Source organism: Diplotaxodon limnothrissa, linkage group LG12 (assembly GCF_057381915.1).
Source record: "Diplotaxodon limnothrissa isolate DT_005_m linkage group LG12, D_limnothrissa_male_GT1.1, whole genome shotgun sequence".
NCBI lineage: Eukaryota > Metazoa > Chordata > Actinopteri > Cichliformes > Cichlidae > Diplotaxodon > Diplotaxodon limnothrissa.
Genome location: NC_140607.1, coordinates 37,341,203 through 37,369,133, shown reverse-complemented (window position 1 = coordinate 37,369,133; position 27,931 = coordinate 37,341,203). Strand labels below are relative to the sequence as shown.

Genomic DNA, 27,931 nt, shown 5'->3' with positions numbered 1-27,931 from the left:
ACATAATCAGGGTACGGGGTTTTCGTGCAGTACCACCTTTGAACGCAAGGTGGCAGACACGACCATGTGGAAAAAGCCAGTGCGGTCTGTGACGCCACAGTGAAAACGACCACATGCTCCACGCGTTCCTGCTGCCAGGGGCTAAAAAGCAAGCGTCCTGTCTGTGTGAACGCCTGAGCAGTGCCGGATGGATCGTCCCCACCACAGCTGACATTTTCACTCCCTGTATTTGACGTCGCGGTTCGTGTCGGAGCCACGGGAATTGAATTGTTGACAGGAATTGACGTCAAGCCTGATTTTCTGTCCCTAACAGTGGCACCCGGTAAGCTAACTCTCCAGGCTAATCTAAAACTAGCTAATATACCTGACTCCAGGTTATCAGACCACTAAGATAAAACGTCTGCTCAGTTTTATTGATGAACACAGGGTAGTGTGTCCGTGTTTATTCAACGTAAGCATTTAAGACCATAGCTAAATAATCAATTGTTTTTTAGTGTAGAAGCTAACATTATAAAGCTAGATAAGTAATCTTCAAGCTTTTTAACTCATTCAGTTTTGGGTTTAGTGTTCTCCACGATAATCCATAGATTTGTCTTTGGTGAGAAATAAAGGAGTGCAGACAGGTGAGACTCACCCAGGTGTCTGTAGAAATCTGCCAATAAAAAAAGAGTCCCTTTAATGTATGCATGTAATATCTGTTTTCTGGCACACATTAAATCTCATTTTGGTCACTGGAAGTCGGAACTGTTATTCAGTACTACTACTGCTTCTAATTTTTACTCAACTTATATACAGATGTATTGCATAGGATGAGTTAATTGTTAATTTATCTTTTATTGCTCACGCTGACAGTTGCTTAAACCTGTAAAGTCCACTGCCTCGTCAGTCGTTTAGGGTCGCTTGTAGTTTATAGGTCACATTATGAAATGTTATAGTTTATATTACAGTCTGCAGAAAGTTAAAAGTAATAATGATTAGGAGTATTGTGAATGAGGTTGGAGACTTTACAAGTATCTCAAAGGCCCTTTATTTTAATTGTTAACTTTACAATTCAGTTTAGTGTTTTATTTAGTTGTATTTCATTTTATTACTTTCAGTGTTATTGTTGTAAAATAACTACAGTGTGTGTGCATACAGACACTATGGTTTGGAGATATGAGCACAGAGGGGTGTACTACAAACATGGTTTAACACAGCCAGCCTTTCTTTGCATTAGCTGGTGTGACCAAACCTAAAACCACATTTGGGGATAAAAGATATCAAATTCTCTGTTAAGCTGACTTTCTGCTTCAGGCTCTGTGGGCTTTCACATATAAAGGGGCATGTCGCATATGTCATACGATTCTTGCTTTATAAGATATACATTAATAATTTTTTAAAGCAATGATGTTAAATTTTTTTGGTGCTGAACTTTGTAAAATAAAAAAGCATGGCAGCTTTTCCTTTGACAGCTCTCTCTCTGTGCGTGCACCACCTACACAAACATGTTGTGCGTGGAGTGGAGCCAACACTAGACATGTGAAGGGAAATACTATTAATAGAGTTTGGATTGCAGGTGAGAAATGAGCAAAGATCTGATCTGAAAAGATGTGCCTGTTGTCACTGATGCATGATCTGGCTTTTTTCAGTCAGGATTAGACTGACATCTGTCCTCCTCTTGCCATCAGTGGTGCATTTTCGATATGAAATTGGGACGGGTGAGATGTTTCACTGCTCTCACAGGCCCGTTGGGTGATGTGTATGCGCTTTACTTTGTGTGCTAAAGGCCCTGGATTCATATTTTGTTTGTTCCACGCCTGTATGATAGCACATAATTATGCGCTATCATACATACTTTATATGTGCATTATCTGCAAGCACCTCAAGCTTTACAGTTCTATACAACAAGATGCTTTACTTTATGTGTGAGTCTGCCGTTTTCAAAGGCTTTTCTGACTGCTATCATGGCTTGCTGTGCGTCTCGTTGTTCTTCAAGCATTTAACTTGTCCCAGGTCATGGTTTCCTTTCACTAATGGATTTCAAAAAATTGCGTAAAAAGTGCACGCAACAACAAAAACACTATAATTCAGAAACACGGTTTGCTGATCTGTTCAGCTGTTCGTGGCACTTCCTACGTTGAAATAAACGTCATCGTGTTTTCAGAACAAACTATCACGTGTCAGCCATTATTTGCAAAACCCAAATTTTACATTTTTGCAGGAAATGTAGTTTATTTTCCCCCTCGGGGCCTTTTAAATGCCCACTGGTGCTACTGAAAGAACTATACAGTTTCTGTATAATTCCAGGAACACTTAGAACTTTGACCTGTTGAAAATGGTTTATTTTGATGCACATGCTGCATTTTGCAAATTGTGCACAATATTTATTTTTGTTTTTGCTGCAGTTTTTAAAAATGAGCTTATCTCAGAAATTATGAAGACACTTAAAATAAACTTCCTGTGGTTGGAAACTATTTTGCATAATGTTTTTGCATTTATAGATTTAAGGGATATCTTTCACATTTCTGTAACTAGAAAAACGATTTTCAGTTTCTTTTGTAGTATTTGCACTTTTTAGCAATTTATGTAGTTACTAGGGGTAAAACGATACACAAAATTCACGGTTGGTTCGATACTTTGGTGACACGGTTCAATATTTTTTCGATACAAAGAAAATGTTCATGCTTTTTTAATTTGTCATTTATTAAAATTATAAATATATATTTTAACTCAAACGTACAGTTTTTAAATTTAATGTTGCTGAAACAACAAAATACTAAATCTATCTGATGGAGAAATCCCTCATCTTTCGAAAAGAGAGTTTATTACAGAGAAATGTCTCTTTCCAAAATAAAAGCTATACTATAGCTTCTTCTGGGCTATATTCTCAGCAGCATATTAAACATATCAGGTCCCCATAAGGAGAATCCTGTGCTAACGGCTGTCTAAATGACTCGGGTAAAGTTTGTAGCATGCATGCTTGTTGTTTTTGTCTGCTTCCACTTGTCTTTGCACTAAGATGATGTCGGAGTAAATGTGCAGTCATATTCGTTGTGTTCCCACTAGTGCTGTCAGCGTTAATCTCGTTAAAATGACATTAACGGCATAACGCGGCAAATCTCCGTTAACGAGTTACCGTGGATCACCCCGTGCGTGGGGCTGGACGGCGTCAACACGTTAACAAGCTAACTGCGCTAACGCACTAGTTCCCACCAATTGAGCATTGCGTGGCACATCCGACATACTGTTTTACTTTTGTCCATGACGCGCTTACCATCAGGGTCATACGTCACATGAAAACCAAAATAGTTCCAAACGCCAGATCTGAATGAGGGTGGGGGAGGTTAAATTTCGGGTAGTGTTCAGGCAGTTGCCATGTTGCAACGAGATTAGCTTCTGTCTTGCTAGCTTGCGCTGCGCTCAGTGGATCTGCACTGGACAGTGCAGCCTAGGCGGAGTAGTCGAACGCAGATCCACTGAGTTCTCAACACAGACAGCATCGTCAGAAGAAAAGTATGGGCTCAAAATGTGGTCATAAATATTTTGTACTTGTAAATCAGTTTTATATGTGTAAAAATAATTTGTGTGTGTGTGTGTGTGTGTGTAAAAAGAAACAAACTCTTGTAGAGGACATAAAGTCAGAGGTAGAAAAGACAAGGAGCAGGTGCATCTAGTACAGGTAGAGCTGCTGCAAAAACCCACAGAGCCCAGCAGCCAGCGTAACAAATTCTGGATCCTTTGCTTTTAGTTAGCATTAGCATTAGCAGCACATCCTGCATCCAATGTGAAAGGACTTTTATGCTGCGCACTGTGACTCACAGCAATGGTCCCGGGTCAGCCCTGACTTTGTGTTAAACTAATCCTAAAGTAATAATGGTATTTCTAACCACTGACATATCACAACTTTATCCTTTCAACAGCTACTGAAAGTTAGGGGACCTAGCTGCTATCGGATATTTATATAGAGATCCCCCAGCTTCAAACTGTATTACCCTTCAAGGCAAGGCAAATTTATTTGTATAGCACAATTCAACAACAAGGTGATTCAAAGTGCTTTACAGAGACATTAGAAACAAAAACAGATAAAAAGCATGATTTAAAATTGATTAAAACAAGCAAGCAAACAAACTAACTAAACACACACATTCACATTCACACCTGTTCGCGCGATCTGAACCCTTATCGTAAGGGGAGCTACCAGTCCTTCTGTGGACGAGCTACTTTCTATTTTAAATTCAGGGAATTTAAAATAGAATTCAGGGAAGACCCAGCTGGGTCTAGACCCAGTCTAGACCCAGCTGGGGAGCTACCCAGAGCTCTAAACCCACACCTGTTCGCGCGATCTGAACCCTGCAGTTCAAAAAAAGCGCCCCTCCGACAGCCAAACCCATCTGTTCTCTGATTGGATTGTTACATTTGTGATTGACATGACATTGACCAATCAGATGAAAGGAAGAAAAATAGGGTCAAAATTCGTACTTGTAACTTGCAGGTTTTTTTTTTGGCTAAGTCCACACTCAAATCTTTTTTTACGCACACTCAAATCTTTTTTACGCACACACAAATTCTTTTTACACATACTAAACTGATTTACAAGTACAAAATATTTATGACCACATTTTGAGCCCATAGTGAAAAGTTGATAAAATAAATACAATTTTTTGTATTGTTCGATACATATGCGTACTGAACTGAAAGCACTGTATCGAACGGTTCCATATCGATACGAGTATTGTTGCACCCCTAGTAGTTACTATGGACTTAATGCATACCTATTATTAAAATTTGGGATATAATGGTTGTATTGATGCATAGCAACTTGAAATACTCCAAAAAAAGGCTCTACAGCATTTGGATCAGAGCTTCAGTAAGAAATGCAGATTCTTTGAAACAACTTTATTCATGTTGGCTGCAGTCTAAAAATAATGTTACTGCGCTTTATACAGAAGAATAACAGTAACAACAACAAAAGAAAAACCCATAGTGACTTGAGCAAGATTTCGTCCGTTAGAGGTTCTGAATGATTTTTGATTACCCAGCCATAGCATGCAGCATATTTACAGTCTGGTTTAGAAATGCTTTTGGCCTCTATGAATAGTTTCCTTCTTCATAACAGCTCTGAGAAGGCTGATTATGGATTATTATTTTTTTGGTCTTTTACTTTGTTCATCTGGATGATTCTTCAGAGCTCTGTCCACATTAATTGACACGTCCTGACCAGGCCTCACTACTCTGAGTCATTAAACTGGATCATGCATGTGCTGTTGTTACCTGTGGGAGTGTTTTTAATCTAATTTTAGGGCTTACTGTGTAATCCATGATGTCCGTGCTCAAGGTTTAGTGATGAAATTCTAGTATTTTGTTAGTTTTGGCTCTCATTAGCTGTGCCTGTGTTTCACCCATACAGTTTTGCCCCAGTGTTTGCAAATAACTTAGGTGTCCAACTCCAGGCCTCGAGGTTTTAGGTATCACCATCGCCGTAACTTTGTGCTGAACATTGGCGGGGTTAAGATCTCTGTCTAAATAAATAAATAAATAAATCTGGGTATATTCCCAGATGATTAAACATGAAACGATTTTGCTGGTAATAACTGAAAAGAGTAAAGATAATCAATAACCTCTTTATGCAAGATAATTCATAATTTTATTGGGAGGGTTATATTGATTGGGTCTGATTATTGGGGGGGGTGATAACCCCCCTAACCCACCTGTAAATTTTGCCCCTGGATATCACCCTGGGTCAACACACCTGAATCAAGTGACCAGTTCATTACCAGCCTCTGGAGAACTTCAAGACATGTTGAGGAGGTCATTTAACCATTTAAATCAGCTGTGATGGATCTAAAACCTGCAGGACACCGGCCCTTGAGGCCTGGAGTTCCCCGCCCCTGGTAGGGAGTATGATTCTCTGCATGAGGTCCTAGGTTCAAATCCTGGACCAGCTCTTTGTCTATAAGTGTGTTTGTGGTAAATGATTTGATTTCTGTAAACACCCCAAGCTGTACAATATTCAGTCGTCCTCTCAGCAATTACTTTATTGACATGTTTCATACAAGATCATTTCCAAGAGCTCGTTTTCATGTGCTTGTTTTATCTGGTTTTTGTGCTGATTTCAGTTACATATAGTTAGTCAATGATCTGTAGTTTAATTAGTTTTATTTTATTTTTTAATTTGTACCTCACTCAGTTCATTTTTATTATTATTTTTTAATCAGTGCATTATTTAACCTACTTGAAAAAGGTTTATAGTCTAAGACTGGATTTAATCCACGTCATGTTTAACTTACTCTTGATAAAAAAACTCTACCTTAACTAATTTGATGGCTGCAGTTTATCTTTAATGTTCTCTTAAAGTAAAAAGGAAACAGTAACCCACCACTTAAAATGTGTGTAACTTCCTTCAGTGCACGTGCTCTGTGGCTTTCTGTGTCTGGATTCCTGCCCTGGGTAAGAGAGATGGGGTCTGAGTCAGTCCGGGTCACGTCGAAACCCTTTAATTTTATGGTTGGTGGTCGTTTGGAGTGTAGTCAGGATGAGTGGAGCACAATAACAATGTGTTTGGTGAACCAAAACAGTGCCCACAGCTATCACTCTATCATCTAATGACGGCTTTGGTTGATGATAACTGCACGAGAACCAAGCGAAACAGTAATTAGGGGTTGATGAAGGCATGCACAGCCTCACCTGGTCTTCCCTGTGGTTGTATATAAAGTGGCCTGAGAGGACAGAGTGCAGATGTGAGAGGACGGACGAGATGTGAGGTGCAAACTGCTGGAAATTGCAAAGGATCTGTTCAAAAGCAGTCTCCATTCATAGAAAAGGTAGGATGAAATGCATGCTCTGTAGTCAGCACAAGTCTGCAGAGAAAGCCTGTTGAAACCAGATCAGAGATCTGAGAGCTTGTTTATGTTTTTAGATTTGTCACAAGTCTGATAAGTACAGTTATTGGACTAATAAGAGTGACTGATATTGAATGTAATTTTGCTATTTAGTGACACAACCCTCCTTATTTATCCAGGTTTGGGACTGGCAGTCGTTACTTTTGTTATTTAAAGACCTAAATATTGATTTTATGGAAACACACATGGCATGGCAGCATTTAATACCAAGTGTTCTTATCATCATTTTGTTGGGCAACATGAATGAAATCACTGCCTGTTAATCATTGAAATCTCTAAAAAAACTATCTCTGTACGATCTCTTCGACTTCAGAGTGCAGAGTTTTATCTTTCCCCGAAGAGCATCGGTAAGAAATACGGATTCTTAGAAGCAACTTTATTTGTTCTGGCTGCAATATAAAAATAACTTTATTGCTCTGTAAGCCTCTATATATGATCCTAAAACAGAGCACTTTGTACTTTTTTGTTTTTTTTTACCTTATGTCAGTTTTTCAAATAGATCAAGCCTAAGTTTGAATTCATTTTTAAAATTCTTTTTTATATTTATCCTTTATTATCAGAGTTTAAACGCCTGAACATAGTTAAGCGTTTGTCATTCGCTGGTACGTCAGGTGTTAATGACGGAGCTGTGATACTGATGAATGTGTTCTCGTCCACAGACGGCATTTATGGCAGCTTTACCTGCTTCACACTGGCCAAAGTTTTATTTCTCCTTGTAAAATCTCCCTTCAGTAGACCTACCCCAGTTTGTGATCAGTAATATAACACCAACGCCATCCCTTTCATGTGAACGTGTTAATATCTAGCCTGATAAATGCTGTGTTGACTTATTACTTCTCTGTACAGATTTGTGATCTTCCCCAGCTGAAAGTAAGGATAAGAATTGTTACGAGTGACTGCAATTATGCTGTTTGATTTTATTTTTGGAAAAACACAAAGTACATCTTACTTAATCTTACAGTTTCAGGCGCCTCTTTTATTCACTGCTTTGTTTGGTTTAATTCCCCTGTGCTCTTCTTTTGTTTCGTTTTGTTACGAAATTCCACTTCTTCTTTTTTTGTTACACCTACTTGTTTCTTGAGATCTGCCTCTTCAGACTACCCTTTTAAAACTTTCTGGTGCCAAATGACGACATCTATGCTCCTTGTACGGAGCCTCATGGTGCCGGCTTATTTAAAAAGGCGAAATGCGAGCAGAAAGTTTCTTTCTGTGCTTTTATGATGGATGGTTTAGTTTGTGGATTAGCTCATCAGTATGCATCACCCTAATTACTCACAAATTTATTAAAAGGATGCGTGGGTTTGGAGTGGTCATGGTTTGTTTGGTTAAACTAATCCATGGAAAGCAGTTATTCATGTTGTTTTTGAGGCTGGTGGTAAAGTGTCAGCCAGAAGTCCTGTGAGACCTGTAACCCACCGCTGACTTCATTTCTGCCTTGTCAGCACACGAAGTTGGTGATGACGAGGGAAACTGGTCATCGAGCGGTGTTTACACGTGGGTGCAGTAGCCGTGAGATGTGACCGTAGTGCAGAAAACACTGGTAATAATGGTTAATCACCACAAGTGCTCTGATACCGCGGTGACCTCAGCCTGCGAGTTCACGGCTTTCTCTGGCTGCAGTATTCTCATGCTTGCTCGTGGATGGCTACCTGATCTGTAATGGAAACCCGATTTGTCTTGTGTGTCCTTCCTGTCAGCGCTTCAGTTTGACGGGATTCATTTTCATGCCAGTGTTAGATTAGATTTCCTCTTCATTGGTATTTCATATTATAGAGAAATATAATCATTGTATTTATACTTATTTGTATTTAAATGGTGTATTTAAATGCCAGTTACACTTATTTTGAAAATGGGAACAAATCTTCAAGAATACATACTAATAAAAAAAAATGTATCACTGAAATGATAAGTGAACATTATATGTTTACTTATTTGGGGGGTTGGGTATGGATCAGGGAGAGATTATCCTGTCACGATGGGAGCCTAAAAAGACAAAGTCAGACAAACAGGTGACGTCTTGAAACATCCGAGGTCCTCTGCGTGCTGTCGGGATTGGTGACTAAGCTTTTTCCCTCCTTCACCCCTGTGCCAGCTCCCATGTAATCATCATGCTTTCCATCCATGGCCTTCACCATCATGTTGAAGAGCTCACATCTGTGCTGCAGACTGCCAGTCTCGTCTGCCAGCCTTTATCTTATCTGTGGGCACACACACACCACTAAAACAGACATGGTGACATGGTGACCACTAAAACAGACATGGTGACATGAGCGTGACCCAACATTCGGGGCACTTGTTTTGATTGGACCGTAGCCATCTGCCAGTGAGGAATGTTTCTGCTCCTTCACTGTTTATCATAGCTCGACTTTTTGGAGCTGCACATCCTCCAGACGCTGAGATGCATGTGTGTATTTAGTGTGTGTAACCTGGAGATTATCCCAGGCAGGTTTCTAACACAGCAATTATGGTGCTCGTGTTGATATTGACATTTGATAGTTGACGATTTATGTCATCGACTGACTGCAAACATCCTTGTTGCATGTGTGTGGTGCATGCATGTGTGTGTGAGCGTGTATTTATATCATTGTGGGGACCAAAAATTGGAAGCTTACTATACTTGTGGGGACCAGCAGCACTTACGGGGACCTAAATCAGGGTCCCTGCAAGTTTGAAGGCATTTCTGAGACTCAAAATGTGGTTTTAGTGTAAAGGCTACAGTTAGGTTATGGTTAGGTATATTAGGGTTAGGCATTCATTTTTGATGGTTAGGGTAAGCATTATGCCAATTAGATGTCCTCACAAGATGTGAATACCCGACATGTTGTGTTTGTGTTAAGGAAGATTACATGGCTGGTTCTTAAGTTTCAACATATTAATTGAATGTTAAAGCCTTTCTTCCTGTGTTTGTTGGGTGGTTCATGTGTAACGTAGCAGCAGAGCTTCTAGTCTTCTGGGTTTGGTTGGTGTCTGCCCATTTTCTTTGGTTTTAGAGGAATTAACACATACATATTGGGAAACTTTTGAGTCAGACTTGTTAGGCTGCAAAAAGAACCAGAAAACTGTAATATACTGTCCTGTAGAAAATGCGTCTTGGCTTTTCCCCTCAGTACTGGTCTCTTTAACATGTTCTCCCCTTCTTCTAGACAAACATTTGTCTCGAACATGCCCGTGAATGCGTTTCACCTTTGTGCTTTCACTCTCTAATATAGGCTGACACACCTAAAAAATAAATGCACAAGATGAGAGAGATATCAGTTTACTTCTGGCAGCTTTCCTTGGTTTTCACAGGGACCACTAACAGCAGTTAAACCACAAGGTGAAGCTTCAAAACAGCTGGCTGTTACTTCATCTCATTCTTAAGATTAGAGGTACTTAAGACCTTTTTATTTAACCAAGCAAATCCTGTTAATATGAGGATGTTTGGCTAAGGCAGTGGCATTATAAAAAGAAATCAAATATCTGCTAGGCTTCTGTCAACTACTTAATACAAACAGTCTGACTTCACAGACCCATGAAATATGTTGCACCACTTCTATTTTGCACATCAGCGTGCTCAGTTTTAAGCCTTTCTCACAAATAGACTCTACAGATTGCACAACATAGTGTCCACCACACTCTCCCACTGCCTACTGCAGGAAAACCTCAGCTTTAAAAAGTTAGGAGCAAGTATTTGTTGTATTAATTTTAGCTTGACTAATTTATTTTAGTACCATTGTTTACTCTCAGCTTCCCCGTGTGCCTGAACATTAGCAGCCAGCAGGAAAGAGGCCAAGGTTCAGAGCTCCTGCAACTTTAAGGAGGATTGTGCAACAGAGACTTGCAGGGAAGAAAGTTTGAAAAAGTGGTACCTAAAGATGCTTTTGAAGTTTTATTCTATTTCTCTCCTCCACCAACTCCAGAATAAGGCCTCATTAGGCCAAGTGGAGGGGAAAATGTGGGAGAGAGGGTGTAATTCACTGGGGAGAAGAGGAGAGTCTTCTCTTTGCCTCCTCAGATCAGAGACCTTTGGAGAGAGACGTAAAGACGGTGCCTGAACTCAAATTAGTTAGTCAACTTTCCCCAGATAAAATAAAACTTTTACTTTTTCAGGTAAGGCTGCATTTTTCCAAAACATCAGTGATGTTTGGAAGTGAGAAATTTCAAAGTGAATCATCCTGATCACTTGCTTGCACGTCGGCCTGCTTTTTCTCAATTAATCTTTTTCAGAGCTGTTTAACGCTTCAGTTTTAAGTAACTGCATAGGTGTCAACAAGAAACACTTCAGTTGCAGAAAAGAAATATTCAGGGTTCGGCTCAGTTCTTGACTTTGTGGATCGAGTGTCAGACAGGAAGAGGACGAATCGATGGATAAGAGAACACACGGTAGATTTGAGCTGGCAGCTGCCATGTCAGGTTTCTTTTTAGTCCTCATTTCTTTTTGTCTACCTCTCCCTATTTGTTTCCTCCTAACCAGCGACTTGTAACCTTCATTTTATCTGTCTCCCTCTCTTCCACAGCCCGCTGCACTCCTGAGGACCCTGCTGCTCTCTCCAGACTCACATTTCTCCCTCCCCACATCTATCTCAGCTCCCAAGTTACCCGTGAGCATTACTCAGCAGGCTGGGAGCCTCAGGGCAGACCGACTGAAACAGCCTCTTTACTCACCGGCTATCATTACGCACCTCTGTAGGAAAAGGTGAGCGCTTCTTTACAACAAAATGAATGGCTGTGTTTATTCAGCCCAGCTTTGCTTGTAGACCTGCAGGGTGCACAGACATGAATAGAGACTCTGTTACAACAGTGGACCCTATGTGGACATGATCCTATGTGATGTCAGAGTTTTTAAAAAAGTGGAAATCATAAGGGTTTTATATAGTCGAAACACACAGTGTTGGATAAATCCCACCAACACCGATTGAGTAAAGTGTTGAAAGACCAGTAAATCCTATTTCCGGTCGACAGACGGCACATTGGTTGAGATTGTCAGTGATAATCTGTGTGCTATAATTTCCTGTAATTGGGGACTGTGTTTATTCCACTGTTTCCTGTTCTCAGCTTGTGCTTCGTGCTACAAAAGCTCTTTGTGTCACCTTGTGTGTTTGGTGTTTAATTAGAAGTTCACAGCTTTGCTTCAAGCAGCAGTTATTTTGTATATTATAGAGTGTTTTGGTACCAGTGTTTCTCCTGCTTTGGATGAAGCTCTGTTACAAGCTCCCAAAATCTTTCAGTTGTCATAATTCAGAAGAGAATCAATCTTGGGCTCAGGAAGACTTCAGTGTGGACATTAAACTTAGGGTCAGGACTTTTTCATAGTGAGCAATCCAAACCACACAGCAGCATATTATTGTTGTAGATCGAATAATACAATAAAAATTAAAGTAATGTCCACGGTGTAGACTGCGCCACTATTTTCCTCCTCTGACACACGAGCAGAAATCAGCTGATTGTGCCTAGAGTATGGATAGCCAGGCAGACTAACCATTCCAAGGAATTGGACTACTGGGTTCTCAATTCCCATCCCTACTGACGAGTCTCCCAGTACCTGTTGCCACAATGCTTCACCTTAGTAATGCTATTAGCCCGGTAATGAGCAGTGCCTGGTTCCCTCCAGACATGATGCCTGGATTCAGGCCAAAGAGTGCAATCTTTGTTTCATCAGAGTGAAGAATTGTTTCTCATGGTCCGAGAGTCCTTCAGGTGCCTTTTGACAAACTCCGGGCAGGCTGGGATGTGGCCTCCCCGATGAAGGCCCGTCTACCTCGATCGCTCAGATTGGCCGGGATTAATAAGATAAACATGAGAAACATCAACCCATATATTACTGTTAGCGTGCTTGTTTTCTATCAGAAAATTGTCAGTATGCGTCAAAATTACTACTACTACTGTGTTCTGTTACGTACTATCACAATGTTAACACACCTTATCAGGAAGTCGCATACAGAAACTATGCTGTTTAGACAGTATAGTGAATTTCCAGCAAATAGCGACGCGTGCTTGCACACAAACAGTGATGTGTCCAACAGATATTGATAGTCTGGTATTTCAGGTCCTCAACATGCAATCCAAGTAGTTTCCTAAAAAGCGAGGTAATGCCACATTCTCTTCAGTGATTTCAAAGATTTACTCAAACTTTCTTTTTTGTGGCTTCTGTCCTCCCCACAGATCGACGTCCTGCGTCCACTGAAGAAGACATGCTCATCTGCTGCCCTCATGGCCGTGCCGCTACATCCACCAGCCTCTTTCACTTTGACTTGGCGCTCCTGCTGGCTCTAGCTGTGCTGCTCTGCCAGGTGACTGGTCAGGTGGAGAGTCAGACGCAGTCACCTGCTCAGGTGCTACAGGACTTTCTGTCCCGCTATGGGGACAACAGCACCATCACGGTCCCTCAGCTGCGATCTCTGTTAGCAGCCCTCAGCCAGGGCCAGAGTGAAAGCGACAGCACAGCTGAAACACCAACAACCACACCTCCCCAGTTCAACAACTCCAAGGTACAAAACCTTTTCATTCTCTCCATTTTAAATTCATATTTTATTTCTGTTGTGGAATAAATATAACAAATAGAAGTTAAAGACTAACATTCGTGCACCTTTGCAGGACTCTGAAGTAGACTCATAAATCCAGCTTTAGTCCGGTCTGGAAGAAACAGGCAGTACCGGTTCCAGATAGCTGAGCTGTTTAGCATATTTCCCATACTTAGTGTCGTGGCTCATTGACTCACTCACTTGTTGATCTGCCTTTGAATAGATTCGCTGTGAGTACTGGTGGCCAAGTATGAACCTTTCCAAAAAAAATAAATGATGGCTAGGACGTCACACGTGAGTCAGGCGTTGGTTTGTGACACTGAAACGTTTCGTTTGTCAATAACCTTTTTATTATTTTCAGCACCAACTTTTCTTTCCCACCTTTGTAAAATACAGTGTAGCAAACAAATACATGTAAAAATATAAATCTAATGAACTGGTATTTATTACATGACAATAAATAACATTAAAATCTGAGCGATCACTTTATTCACCTAATTTTAATTTTTCACTCACTGTGTTTATTCTGTCTTCCTCTGTTTTTCTGATCCATCTTTTTAAGTCAGGATTAAAGCGACATCTGCCACATGCATCCCGAGTCAACGCATGCGCAACTAATCCCAAAAGCTCAGTCTTCTGATTGCATCAAACACTCTGTTCTGAACTTGTTTCTCTACTTCAGCCTTTTCATAATTACAATGAGAGCAGATGTTTTATAAAGCTCTGGCTCTGAGTGAAAACACCTACTTTAGGTGCTGTCGCCCTCGTGAGTGGCAGTTGTGACGTCACTTTGGGACGCACTTTCCTTGTTTCTCCACCCCTTGATGTTTATGACCTCGGTCATGCGTTGCAGCTCAGTTGAAGACACATTAGTTTCATTGATATATCAGTTCAAGAGCTCAGATTCTCCGATTATAAAGAGGGAGCTCTGACTTCTATTTCTGTTCCAGCATGAACATGAAGGTTTATTCTGAGTGGCAACACCTGTCTCTGAGCAGGTTCAGCCCGCCTCAGCGTGCCCAGTATAAATGTTACAGTGCTGTGATGACACAGTCGGTGGAGGCAACAACGAGGCCCAACGAAAAGGATTATTTTAAACTGTTACTTTGTTAACATTAACTCATTAGAGTCGAAAATTTAATCATCATTTTTATTTGGTCAGATGCTGTTTTTTTTATTTATTTATTTTATTGGTGACACCAATGTTATGCAATAGTGCCTTCCTGTTAATTTCGTCTAGTCTAGACTCCAAATATGAGTCTTGACAGACTCATTTGTGTTGTGTTTTCAGTCCACATGAAGGTGAAAAGCATGCTAACCTGTCACTGCATCCTGGTTATGTCCTGGCTAATTCACCAACGGTGAGATGTTCGCTTGTGTGGGTCATTTATGGGGATGTTTCCTGTTCCAGTGCTTGCCTGCAGACACACTGGCCATTTACAGCATGAGCGAGGAGTCGCGGCTGGATGGCCAGGGTTTTCAGGAGCTGTGCCCCACCATGCTGCAGCAGCTGGATGCTGGCAGCTGCAGGGCACATAAAGGGGAGGAGCAAAGCAGCGACACCTACCCCAGGCCCTCAGACGCTGAAGGTGAGCACCAACTAAATACTAATATTTAACATATTTGTATGTTTTAATTTCCTCTGGTGGAAATTGTACATATGTGTTGATCAAAGTTTACCTTTTGCTCCTTAATGTCTTTTAAAGCCTTTTTCATTGTTTTTCATTGTTATTTAGAAGAGACACATTTGGATTCATCCAAGCAGCATCTCAGACAAAAACAGCATAAATCCAGAAAGTGTTTCTTCTCCAAATATTTTCTTTTTAACTTCCTCTGCAATCGCTGTATTTCTTTCAAGGTTTTCTGTGCCTCATTGTTCATGTCTGTTGTCAGTTCAAGTATTATCACACACCTTGCAAATCTCAGCTCGAAATTTGTGTGTTTTGTTGCCTGGTGATTTTATGGTGTCCCCGAAGGAGGTGAAAGCCAAAATAAGCACGCACAGTTAGCCAAGAGCTCAGATTGCATTTCTCAGTTTTCTGTAAAAACCAGCACATTTTTCAGAGTCCACAGTCCAGCTTCTCTCAGCGTTTTCAGTATGCAGCACAGATCTCATCCAGGTAAAGACAGTCCAGGCTGGAAAGCTTTGACGTGCACATCCTGTCAGAAATTCTAGGAAATGCTGAATTCAGTGCAGGCTGCTGTTTAAAGAGAAAAAGAAAAACCTTTGAGTCTTCATGAAGTAAAACTAAATTGGCTCTGGAGTGTGTGGCTGGTATAAAAAGCAAGCTAATCACAGACTTGGAGGTTTTGGTTAAGTCATGTGATGTTTTGTGCTCAAGGCCTCAGGATCATCGGTTCAGAAAAGTCCAAAACATTTGTTGAGCTTCAGCTAAAAGAAAAACGACAGCTTTCTTTATGCAGGCAAAGACTTTGGGCTTGAATCTTGTGCTGTAGCCGGTGTCCTTATTTATTTCATCCTTGACAGGTGAAGAAGAAATGGCCCCAGAGCTGTGGCTCCATTTCTCACTCTCCACTGACAAATTTGTTTTCCCTTATCAGGCCCTCATGGCTTCAGCTCACTTCACACTTTCCTCTTTAGGCAGCTTATTTTGGCTTGAGAGATGTTTTCCTAGCTGGAGGTTTACGGGTATCAGAGAGGAAATTTAATAACCTTTTCTTTTCTCATCATGTGAATAATCCAGCTTTACCCAAGGACTCACATTAGCACTGATATGCTGCTAATAGACATAAAATAATGATCCTTTTTTAACCAGATACTTGTTTTAATGATGTTTGATGACATTCTCTTTATTCTGCTGCTTGTGTTCTTAACCGCGTGTCCAGCAGCTGTGTTTAAATGGTTTTTGACTCGTCTGCACGGCTCTTGTACACCGTGAACATTTCTCAATAGATTGATGATTTTTCCAGAAGTCTTGAGCCTCTTTTGAAAGAAACACTCTAGACAGCAGTAATGGAGACAGTTTGCAAACATGGAATTTGCAGGTTACTCACCAGCCACTTTGGTGTGTACTCCATCTCAACTCGTTAGAACCAACCATCAGAGTAGGAAAGGTGATTTAGGTGACTGATAGGAAAAATATCCAAAAAAGAGAAAATATGAAGTGAGTGGCACGTCTCTGGGAAGAAATGTTTTGTTGATACCAGAAATCAGAGAGTGGCCACACAGCTTAGAGCTGAAAGTAAGTCAACAGTAACTCAAATAACCACTGGTTGCAACCAAGGTATGCAGAAAAGCATCTATAAACGCACAACATGTTGATCCTTGAAGCGGATGCACTACAGCAGCAGAAGACAACATCAGGTGTTGTTCCTGTCAGCTCAGTCCAGGAAACTGAGGCTACAGTTCACAGGTATCATCAAAACTAGTTGTTTGGGGTATATTTTCTCACTTTGTTCTCCTTAGTACCAAAGGAGCATTGGTTAAACACAACAGCCAACCCGAGTATTGTCGCTGACCTCATCCAACCCTTTTAATAAAAGATTCCAAGAGGACAGTTTTCCGGTTCACAACATCAGATCCTCTCAGACTGGTTTCTTGAACATGACCGTTCACTGTGCTCAGATGGTCTCCACAGTCACCTGACCTCCGCACCTTTGGGAGATTGACATCACTGTGTGATATTATCATGTCGTTATGAACCAAAATCTCAGAGAAATGTTTTCAGCATCCTGTGAATCTGTGGCATGAAGCGTTAAGGGCAATGCTGAAGGGAAAATGGGACCCAACCCAGCACTAGAAGATGTACCTAATAAAGTGTCGGGTGTGTGAGACCAAAAGACGCAAAACTTAGCAGGGATGCGAAGTCAGCAAATCAATTTCCCATTGGAGACAATAAAGTTACCATTGAACATAAGAACCAATATCAAGTCAGTGATGGGAATGTTGGTGTTTCTTGTTTTTCTGTACCAGAGCTACTGTAGGTCCATTAGCTACTGGAAACACTAAATAATAATGATGAAATATAAAACAGTGGTGCCAAGTAGTGGGGAAACAAACAGAGTTTTGCTATTGAGTCAGAAACCACAGAGTGTTTCACCATAGTTTCATCAGAAAGCGGAAACAATTCAAACTCATCTAAACGGCTCAAAGACATCTGGCTCTGTATTCTCTAAAATTCTGTTTGAGTTTCTGATGTCATTAAAATGTTTAGGATAAAGTTCCCATGGTTCATAGCTGAGCTGGATGCTGCTATTGGGAAACTACTGTCACAGCTTCTGATCTGCATGCAGCAGATTTTCTTTGAGGAAATACTTTTTGAAATATGACCTGATTATCCTTTCTTTTGTATCCAGTTTAGTAACATGACGGGATGCTGATTTCCATTTTTTACCATTTCTGATCTGATACAATCTCATGTTTTTCTCCCCTTTATGCATTTTTTTTTTAACATTATTAAATATCTCTTTTCCTCAGCTGTACTCATCTCCCTTCATCACCATTGTTGCTCATCTGTTTACTTGTTTTTTCCTCAGCAAGAAGTTGAGAAGTTGTCTCACAGCATCCAAAAATTTGTTTTGTAGGATATGGAAAATCTAACCAATGGCTACTTCCTTTTATTCTTTTTACAGGTGTTGCTGGATATATTTAACTGTAGCATTGTGTGTGAGCACTTCAACTACTTCATGTACTTAAATTGTTTTATTTGACTGCTTTCTAGAGTCCAGGTGGAGTAAAGCTGCAGCGTATCACAATATAATTACTAAAACTAAAGAAGGGAACAGAAAGTGGATTAAACTGCAGGATTTATGTGGTGCATGCTTCTAGCTGATTCAACTGTCTGTGCAGCCTGTTTTTCTCCTGATCAGAAAATCTGTCAACACAAGTTTGAGCATTGATTTTAACCCCATGAAAATATAAGAACAGTTTAATTGAGTACTTAAAAATCAATAAGCTGCAGCTGCATACAGTCATATGAAAAATAAAATGCATCTGCTTTTAGCTCTCTTGGTTTTACGTATCAGGTCAATGTCAATCAATAACACGCGACATATTATACTGTCATATTTTTATCTGACAAAACAAAGTCAAATCCAAAAGCAGCGAGTGGAAAATCTAAATGCACCCAGTGATTCAGTAGCTTGGAGGAGCACCTTTAAACAGCAATACCTGGAAGTAATGGTTTCATCACTCTCTCACAGGACTTTTGGCCACTTTTCTTTACAACGTTGCTTCATCTCATTGATGTTTGCACGCGTTGTTCTTTAAGATCGCTGATGGTGTTTTTTAACGCCCACCTGAACGCTCCAAACCAGCAAACTGCCAAAATGTCTGGTTGTATCGAGCTGGTTAAACTGGCTGATGAACAAGTAATCGTGTGCCTTTGAATAGCAGCACCTGGCTGCAGGAAGCAGGAAGGGGTTTTAAAAAACTGTTAAAGAAATAACGACACAGTGTAATATGTCGTGCGCTGTTGTTCATTTGAGGCTGTATTTAAATGACTGGAAGACCTTCTAAGGATCAGATTTTTTTTTTTAATTATATGTATACTTAAACCTTAAAACTGAAAGATGGTGTTTATTTCTTTCATATGACTGTTTGATACCAGATTTGAACTGACATCAAATAGGCTGATGCTATCGTATGCATTTGTTGGAATAATGAGAATTTACTTTTTCACCTCTGCAGTGATGGAAAATCTACTGCCGTTGGCATGAACGTCAAAGTAGCTGCTGATCTTGCAGACATAAGACACTCACACAACAGTTTTCTCACATCCAACACCCGGAGCCCACATGATGTTTTTGTTGTTGTTTTTAATGCTTGACCTGTATGATTGAATCTGGCTGACGTTATCTTTTATCCACAGCTTGAGCTGGATTTCTAGATGGATGACTGCACGTTATTCACAGCGCTTTGTTTTAACGTTGTACCTTCCTGTTACTCCAACTCCAGTTTGGGGTTTTTCTTTCTTAAGTGTGACAATCATCAATGTCTCCGCCCTGACCGGAGTTTTCATCGTGCCCCTGATGAAGTCGCGCTTTGGGAAATACGCACTCACCTATTTCATCGCGCTTGCCATTGGCACGCTGTTCTCCACTGCCATCCTGCAGCTGCTGCCAGAGGTTTGACATCGGGACATGCATACATGCAGACCTTTGACTTTCATGCACTCATACAAAGATTACGCTCTGCTTCGTTCATGGCATTGCCATCAAAAATCAGTCAGTGCTTTCCACCCGACCCTCTCATAATGAGCTGGTGTAATTCAGCAAATGCTTATAGTACTGTAATTAATGCTTTTCATGGCTTCATTAAAAATACCAAAAAACAGCTGATTGTGAGGGGGTTTGGTAGGAAACTTGGAAACGGTCTGACCTGCCGTCATTTACAAAATTGCGGCACTTTGGCCGAGCTCGCCATTGTCTCTCCTGTGTTCATAACTCTTTCCTGTTTCTGACTTTGTTTCCTTTCTGTGGCTTTCTCGGGCCCTGTGGAATTTGCTCTGATCTGATGTGTGTGTGTGTGTGTGTGTGTGTGTGTACCTGTGTCTGTAGCTCTCCTGGTACTGAGATCTAAGCCACCTATGTTGTTTAACTGAGGAGAGAATTTCTGTTCTGATGCTAGAAAAGCTGTACAGACCTGAAACATGGTTTTAGTCACTGTTTGGGGGGGTCATGTGTTTCACTGTGTGTAACAGAGCCCTGGGAAATGGAGCACTGCACCCTTAAAGTGTCCTTCAAACTGAAATGTGACCCCTTGTTAGCATTGCTCCTTCTGCTACGAGTGGGCTATTTAAAGTTCGTTTGCCCCCTTTTGTCTCTGCAGTGTTTAGCCTGAGGCTATGACAGTGGTACAGACACACCTGAGTAGATCATAACAACCGTGTGTGGGCCACATCTTTGTGAGGACAGAAAATTGGCATGCCGCTGTACTCGTGGGGACAAAAACCCACAAGTTTGAAGGCAGGTTTGAGGCTCAAAATGTGGTTTTAGTGTCAGGGTTACGGTTAGGTTATGGTTCGGGTTTAGGCTGAGGGTTAGGAATTTGTTTTTGATGGTTAGGGTTGGGGTAAGCAGCTAGGGAAAGCATGTCAATTAGATGTCCTCACTAAGATATGAAAACGAGAGTGTGTGTGTGAATGCTTGAGATTGGAGTAAACTATAATGACATCTTCTTTTTATCAGTGGAAATGAGGAACTGGTGATTATCTTCAAATACAAGTAAAAGGTGGTCTCACTTCAGCTGTTTTCAGCGGATTATCGGCTCGCTGTTCCTGAAAATCCTTTCATGTCTCTTTTTTCTCAGGATGATTTCATTTAATTGTTCCTTTCCAGGGAGTTAACTGCTTGGTCTTCCCCCCTTTTTTTAAAACTCATGACGTTGGTTAACACACTGGTCATTAATCCGACAAGATTATTTCCAAACTGATTACCTCTTTCTCTCTCTCTCTTCTTCCCCCTTCTTTCTCCTCTGTTAATCAGTTTGGGGCTATGGGATCCTATGCGTGACACTGATCTCTCTGTGCTCGCTGGTCGGGGCGTGCGTCGTGCCCTTCATGAAGAAAACCTTTTACAAGCGACTGCTGCTCTACTTCATAGCCCTGGCCATTGGCACTCTCTACTCCAACGCCCTGTTTCAGCTCATCCCAGAGGTAGTGTTGGTGCTGCTGAAGGGGTTTAACAAATAACTGTTTAGACATTTAGGAGTGTCAGATCAACACTCTGCTGTATTCTTAAAAAGTAAGGATGGACTCACCAGCTCAGCAACAGCAAAAGGCCTGAAATACCACAGAAGACAAGAGAAGCAGATGATCACAGAATTATTTCCATGGTTTACAAAAACAACTACATAACTGCATACAAGAGACTCCTTCATCAACGTAAATACAAAAGGCTTCCAGCAAGGTGCAAACCTCTGGTTACACTCATGAGCAGGAGGGCCAGATTACACTTTGCCAGAAAATATCTGAAAGAATCCGAAGAGCTCTGGAATGAAATTCTTTGGACCGATGTAGCCGGAATGGGAAGAGAAAAGTTTGGAGAAGTGTAGCAAATTATATGTCAAGCATGGTGGAGCCATACATGCCCAACAAGCACGGGCATGTATGGCTGCCAGTGGAACTGGGTCACTAGAGTTTTTTCTCAGTTCTGTACCGTGTGCTGGGCTGTACTCTCTGCTCATATTACTAAAAGGTTTCTCCAAAAGTCTCCAAAAAATAATCTATATATTAGATATTCTTCAGTGGACGAGTCAGTCACCTGATCTCAACCCAGTAAGGCAGTTTTCAGTTTCTAGTCCTTACATTTAAAATGTTGTAGTTTTAAGCGGCTACATATAAAAATAACTGTAATTCCTAAACAGTTAATGCTTGAATTAAAGCTGAAACTCTGCATTTAAATCACATTTTGATGACTTTAAAATCCACTGTGGTGATGTGCAAGGACAAAATGATAAACTGTCATTGTTCAAATCCTTGTGCACATGTATTTATGTGCACTAGTTATTTTTTTTTCTCCTTTCACTTAATGTGAGATAAATCACAGTTTCACAGTGAGTAGGATGAGTTTTTATTGTATGTACCACTGAACAACAGAATAATCTGCTTTAAAGTTTATAGTCACCATAGACAGCACAAGCATTAAGGAAAATCAAGGTTTTTTGATTGGAAATGACATTAATAGTCTAAATTGTCTTGCAGACATCAATCAGCTGTGAGTCAGTCCTCACTTAAATTCAACTAAATTAATACGATTTTTGCAAGAAACACAAAGGACAGTGATTCAGGGCCTCAGATCCTGGATCGGGGCCCTCTGATCCTGGATCGGGGCCCTCTGATCCTGGATCGGGGCCCTCTGATCCTGAACCACTGCCCTTCATGAAAGCATTCTTTATTGCAACACATTGCTGCACGTGTTAACATCATCTTCTTCTGCATGCTAGGCCTTTGGATTTGACCCAATGGTCGATTTCTACGTGTCCAAGTCCGCCGTGGTGTTCGGAGGCTTTTACCTCTTCTTCTTCACTGAAAAAGTTCTCAGAGTGCTCCTAAAGCAAAAAAACGGGGTGAGTGTATACCAAGAGTGATACAAATTGACTTCATTGTGTTTTATTTTATTTTATTGTTAGATAGTCGCTGTCGTTCAAACCAGTCACCAAGATTACAGAAAGTACGTGCAAATGTTGAGAAAGAGTAATTATTTTCAAATGTGGTTCACGGTGTGTTGCAAAAGCCTGAGCTGTGCTCTGTTCACTATTTTAAAACTGTTCAGACACCTGGCAAGGCTTGAAGTGTCTTCTCGTCATGTTTCTGCTGAGTGGGGAATAGTTTATCCCTGGTTACTCCTTCATGTGTTTCTCAGGCTAGCATCTAATGTTTCTGATTCGTCTTTGCTGTGATCACGCCACACAATGAAATATTTATTGTCAGCAGCAGCAGCAGGTTACACTAGTTGGACAGGGTGTTGTCGTCTCAGTAACTGAGAGAAAGAACTGGGAAAGTGATGATTCAACGCTGCAGGCAGTTTACAAACCGCGTGTTTGATCCCATCTGTTGACTGACACAGAGGTTTGCAAAGTCACTAGCTGGAGTTGAAGCCAGAGGTGCTGCTAATACAGTGTACATTATGCACTGTAGTCTTTGTTGTACATACTGTACTAAAGTGAAAAATGAGACACCTGAAAATGTTCTCGTGACTTTTAGACATAATAGGAAGGCGAGATGACCTGAACATTCTTGTTTTCCGTGACTTTGAAGAATAATTTAATCACTCAAAAGAGGATTTTGCTGACAGACATTCGTGTTTTTGCCTTCATCGGGGCATGAGATCGATAGAGACGTTTAAAAAAAGAAAGAAAAAGAGCCAATCAGTTAACTCCACACACGTAACAGCCAATGAGGCACCACATGGCGCGTCATGGACATTTGGTCACATGATATATTCCCAGTCATTGGTCCCGACGAAGGGGAGCGACCAATAGAAAACCTTGATGGTGAAATATGTGGTCTGTAAACGGGAGAAGTGCAACTGCTCGGGAAGATCCACTTAAAAAGACATTTTAAAAAAATAAATGAAAATATTTGGAATAAATCATTTATTACCTTAGATGCGCTCATGTGTTAGAAGATGCCTGATAAAAGGTTCTCCGAAAAGGTAAATAAAATATTTGAATCGCTGTAGAAGCTCACGGAGAGGTCGTAGTTCACACCACCTGGATCTTCATCCTCTCCTCCCTGTGCACCTCGGAAGTGGGAACAACTGCGGCAGAAAAGTTTTATTCGGCAGTTTATCAGGTGAAATTCTATAAATTAACAGCTTCAGTCACTCAGATGTCGCTGCTAATTAAATATCAGTTATTAAATATGTTGAGCTGCCTGCGACCGCTTTCACCCTCTTCTTCTTTTACACATTGTTTTGTGAAAACAGTAAAATATTTGAAAGATTAACACCATAAACTCAAATACGCAAAGCTTGTTTTCTATATATGCATACCTATATAAGCTGTAGACACTGAATATTGCAGCCAGTGCTGTGGTGCAATTTGATAGGTGGTGTGTAGCATGTGTTTGTATTTCAAAGTTCTCCATTATAAAAAGATACAGCAGGGTGTCCTGTCATCGGCTCTTAGAAAATTAAATTCCTTAAACCCGAAAAGCCTCAGAGTGGATACTGTAACGGTTTCAGTGTTAAAAATAATAACTTTGCACAGATTCAGCACTCGTTTTGTAGATTTTCCTCGATTTTAAATCTAAAATTTTAAATGACAAGCCAATAAAAGAAACTGTGGGGTGTGATTGTGGGACCGTTGCTCCACCTTGTGGTTGCTCTTTTTCAGTCCAACCTAGTTAACTGCTAACAATTTTACGAGCTAAAGGAGCTCCGGATCTGGTGTCGTGTCCTTGAGTGAAACAGTGACTTTGTGCTGTGGTTTACTCGCGACTTTGTTGCACGCTTTTGAGCAGATTTCATTCCTCGTTGGCTTTGCAGACAGTTCACAGAACTCGACCTCACTGAGTCACTGAAGGAGAAAATGGTTAAAATCACGTGGTCGGCCTTTTCAGCTGTTCAGTCCCAGCAAATACGACAAAAGCAAAAAGGAACATCTTCAACTTTTAAGTCAGATCTCTTATCTGCACCTCCTCTTAACCAGATGTTGAGGTTATTTCACCTGTCAGGAAGATGCTGCTCACAATAATCAGAATGTGCTGAGATTTTTCCCCGCCTGTCTCTCAGAGCCACGGCCACAGCCACTACCCCGGTGCAGATCATTACTCAACCCCTGACAGGGATTTGGAGGAGGGGGAGAAGGAGAAGCTGCAGCAGAACGGAGAAGCCAGCAGCCTGGCTCTGGGCAAAGTGGACGCAGGGGAGGGCGAGCTCATGCTCAGCCCTGCACAGACTCCACAGGTATGGATGTAACAGCTTAAAGAGCAGCTTGTCTGCTGGACTTTTAAAAGAAGAGGAACGCAGAAAATGAAAATGGGAATTAACTTTTGTATATGTGGACAGTGTCAGTTTATGACTGGAGGTTCACACCTAAAAACAACAAAATCACTCTTGTTGAAATAATCAGATCTAAAGAAATTTAACTTACAAAGTGGGAACCACCGGTTTCTCTCCCTCCGCTCCTTCCAGGACTCTCAGAGTCCAGACAGCGGTGGCCGGTCAGGCACCAGTGGTGGCGGCTGCTATTGGCTGAAGGGGACGACCTACTCTGATATCGGCACGCTGGCCTGGATGATCACACTGAGCGACGGCCTGCACAACTTTATTGACGGCTTGGCCATCGGGGCCTCGTTCACCGCCTCTGTTTTCCAGGGCATCAGCACCTCGGTGGCGATCCTGTGCGAGGAGTTCCCCCATGAGCTGGGTGAGTCAGGGCGGACTCTGAGCGGGCGGGTGTCCCTAATGCCGAGATAATCAGGCTGCAAGCTTAACCCCAGCTACTTTCCTTTTGGCCCTTTAGTATAAGATCTCCTGAGAACATTTCTTAATGAATTTAATGGATATGTTTTGTTTGCTGTCACAAAACAAACTACTTGAAACGTCAGCTGTTCTGACTCTGTTGCATGTTTTCCTGCTACCAGGAGACTTTGTGATCCTGCTGAACGCCGGCATGAGCATACAGCAGGCTCTCTTCTTTAACTTCCTGTCGGCCTGCTGCTGCTACCTGGGCATGGGCTTTGGCATCCTGGCCGGTAACAGCTTCTCTCCCAACTGGATCTTCGCCCTGGCAGGAGGAATGTTCCTCTACATCGCTCTGGCAGACATGGTCAGTGATTTGTGAACTATGAGATTAAATCAACACAGATGGGTCTCTTGAGGTAGTGGGCTTTTGAAATATGTTCTCGTGTTGCTGTTTAGTTGGTTATGCTGAGAAATAAAAATAATAAACAAGTAAAAATCCAATCAGAAGTACAGAATTTATTTGTAGCGGTAAAAGTCTTTTTTAAATTCTCACTGTCAGACACTTTACAGGATGTCCAAGAGTCATATTTCAAAGAAAGTTTAAAAGCTGTGCATTATGTTTCTATGTATTAAACTTAAAAGGTGCCTAATGAAATAAATGATTTGTACTATACAGTCTGTACACTGATTGCTAGTCAGTTTGCTTTTGCAGTTTTTGTTACATCCTTCACGTTAGGTTGTGTTAATATATTTATATTGAAACATGTGCGATTAAGCTGACAGCTGACCTGAGGCGGAGCTCTGCTGCTCATTTTCAGATTCACATTTTTTATTCTTGGACCATAAATGAGAAAAATAATCCTGAATGATTCTTTCTCATCTTAGCCTTGATTGCCTCCAAGCTTACCCTCTCTCTGAAACAAGCTGTTTTTGCTCCTCCCACTCTAAGCCAGCTTTCTTCTGATTGGCTGTTTATTACAAACAGAAGGTTTGAACAGCTGGTTAGGAAAGGGGAGAGTCCTTGTAAATATTTTATGTGTTGGACTTTGAAAGATTGAACAATTTGAATGAGGGGTAAGATAATGAGTAGTAGTTGGTGTGACTGAGCTGAATAAGGTCGAGCTGTTCTTGTTTACTCGTTAGATACTTACGAAGTGACACTCTGTTTTATGTGTCACAGTTTCCAGAGATGAACGAGGTGAGTCGTGAGGAAGAGGATGCAGGCGGCAGCAGCTTCCTCCTCACCTTTGGCATCCAGAACGCTGGCCTGCTGACGGGCTTCTCCATCATGCTCCTCCTGACGACGTACTCTGGACAGATACAGCTGGGCTAGCAGCAGACTCCTCCAGGATCACCATCAGCTGCTGTTGGAGCCCAAACAAAGAGAGGCTGGCTCAAAGTTTCTCCTCTATTTTTTCCTCCTGTTCTCATTTTTCGGGTTCTGGACTTTGGGGATTTTGGTTGTGCGGCAGGTACGTGCAATCGTCTTTTGAAGTTATACGAGAAGCTGCTTTAGTGCAGTTCCTGCATGCAGAGGGTTCAAGGTCGAGGGTTTGACGGCCCTGTCTCCTCAGCGTTTCAATCCTTTCTGCACAGCTGCCCTGAAAACGTCCTGAAACATCAACTGAAGCAGTCGCAAAAGACGGCTATACTTGATGTGCAATACTCACCCAGTCTCTCAGATGTTCCCCTTTTCGTCAGACTGCTCTCCAGGCATCTTTCCTCAACCTTCATCCTCATCATCCATCCTGGTTGATGCCATTGAGCCTCCACTCAGGCCAGTTGAGATTCCTAGCGAGTGTTTATATCATGAATCCTCTGTGAAAAGCACAATCAGGTAACAGCAGCTGTACTCCAAACATCTCTGATTCCCAGGCACTACACGTCCCCTTTTCTTTTCTCCATTCCATACCAAAAAGCAAATGTTAAAACATTTCAACTGGAATTATTCCGACTTCCAGCTGGACTTTGTTGTCTGTGAGTTGATTTTATATTTTTTTACACATGAATACTGACTTTTAAAGACCAAATATGGGCAGACCATTGAGAATGGTGAAGGGCTACGCAGTGATGTTTGGAAGCGCACGTGTCAGCCAGCCAGCCGGTAACTCCCAAAGACTCCGGGGTCAGACACGGAAAAGGGACTAAGTGGCTTCATCCAGATCACGGCGGCAGCATTTCTCTGTAGTTTACCATCTGTGCCCTTCATTAGAATAGCAAGTGAAAAGTTTTAGCTTTTTTATTCCTTCTGATCTTGAATTCCGAGTGCAGATCTGCAGTTTTCACATATCCCATAGACTATTTTTCCCAGATTATCTATTCTTTTACGGTGTCATTGTAACAGAATACTGTAAGGTGGATCATACTGTATAATCACGCACACGTCACCTCGCCTGTGACCTTATCCGTGTTAGCGATTCAGAATTAAGAACTACGGCCAAAAGTATGTGGACAGACTCGATGCCTCTTTTTGTCACCGGGCAGTTTTTAAAGGGGTTTTTGGCCATTTTAACCATGGAAACAGTCTGCACTGCATTTTTAACCCAATCCCACTAAGGGGAATCAAATGACATGATTACGATATTTTTAACTCAGAAAGAAAATGCAGATGCTGAAATGAAAGTTTCTTTCTTATCATGTTAGTTGGTCAAAAATCAAAGATCAGCTGAAACTGAAACAAGG

At 41.3% G+C, this 27,931-nt stretch overlaps 1 protein-coding gene across 4 annotated transcripts; it reads left to right on the top strand.

The window, feature by feature from the left end:
• Positions 1–149: 149 nt before the first annotated feature.
• slc39a14 (solute carrier family 39 member 14) lies at positions 150–27,931 on the top strand. 4 transcript variants are annotated; one of them, XM_085367572.1, is made up of 10 exons: positions 150–322; positions 11,375–11,553; positions 13,020–13,345; positions 14,790–14,967; positions 20,825–20,994; positions 22,284–22,406; positions 24,575–24,748; positions 24,977–25,211; positions 25,429–25,613; positions 26,430–27,931. In XM_085367572.1, the coding sequence occupies exons 3-10, from the start codon at positions 13,049–13,051 to the stop codon at positions 26,580–26,582; spliced, it is 1,515 nt and encodes a 504-aa protein (XP_085223698.1). In that variant the 5' UTR covers positions 150–322; positions 11,375–11,553; positions 13,020–13,048; the 3' UTR covers positions 26,583–27,931. The 4 variants fall into 4 exon arrangements, with proteins under 4 accessions (XP_085223698.1, XP_085223700.1, XP_085223699.1 ...); XM_085367574.1 differs by lacking the exon at positions 20,825–20,994 and adding an exon at positions 19,296–19,465; XM_085367573.1 differs by lacking the exon at positions 150–322 and adding an exon at positions 7,181–7,225.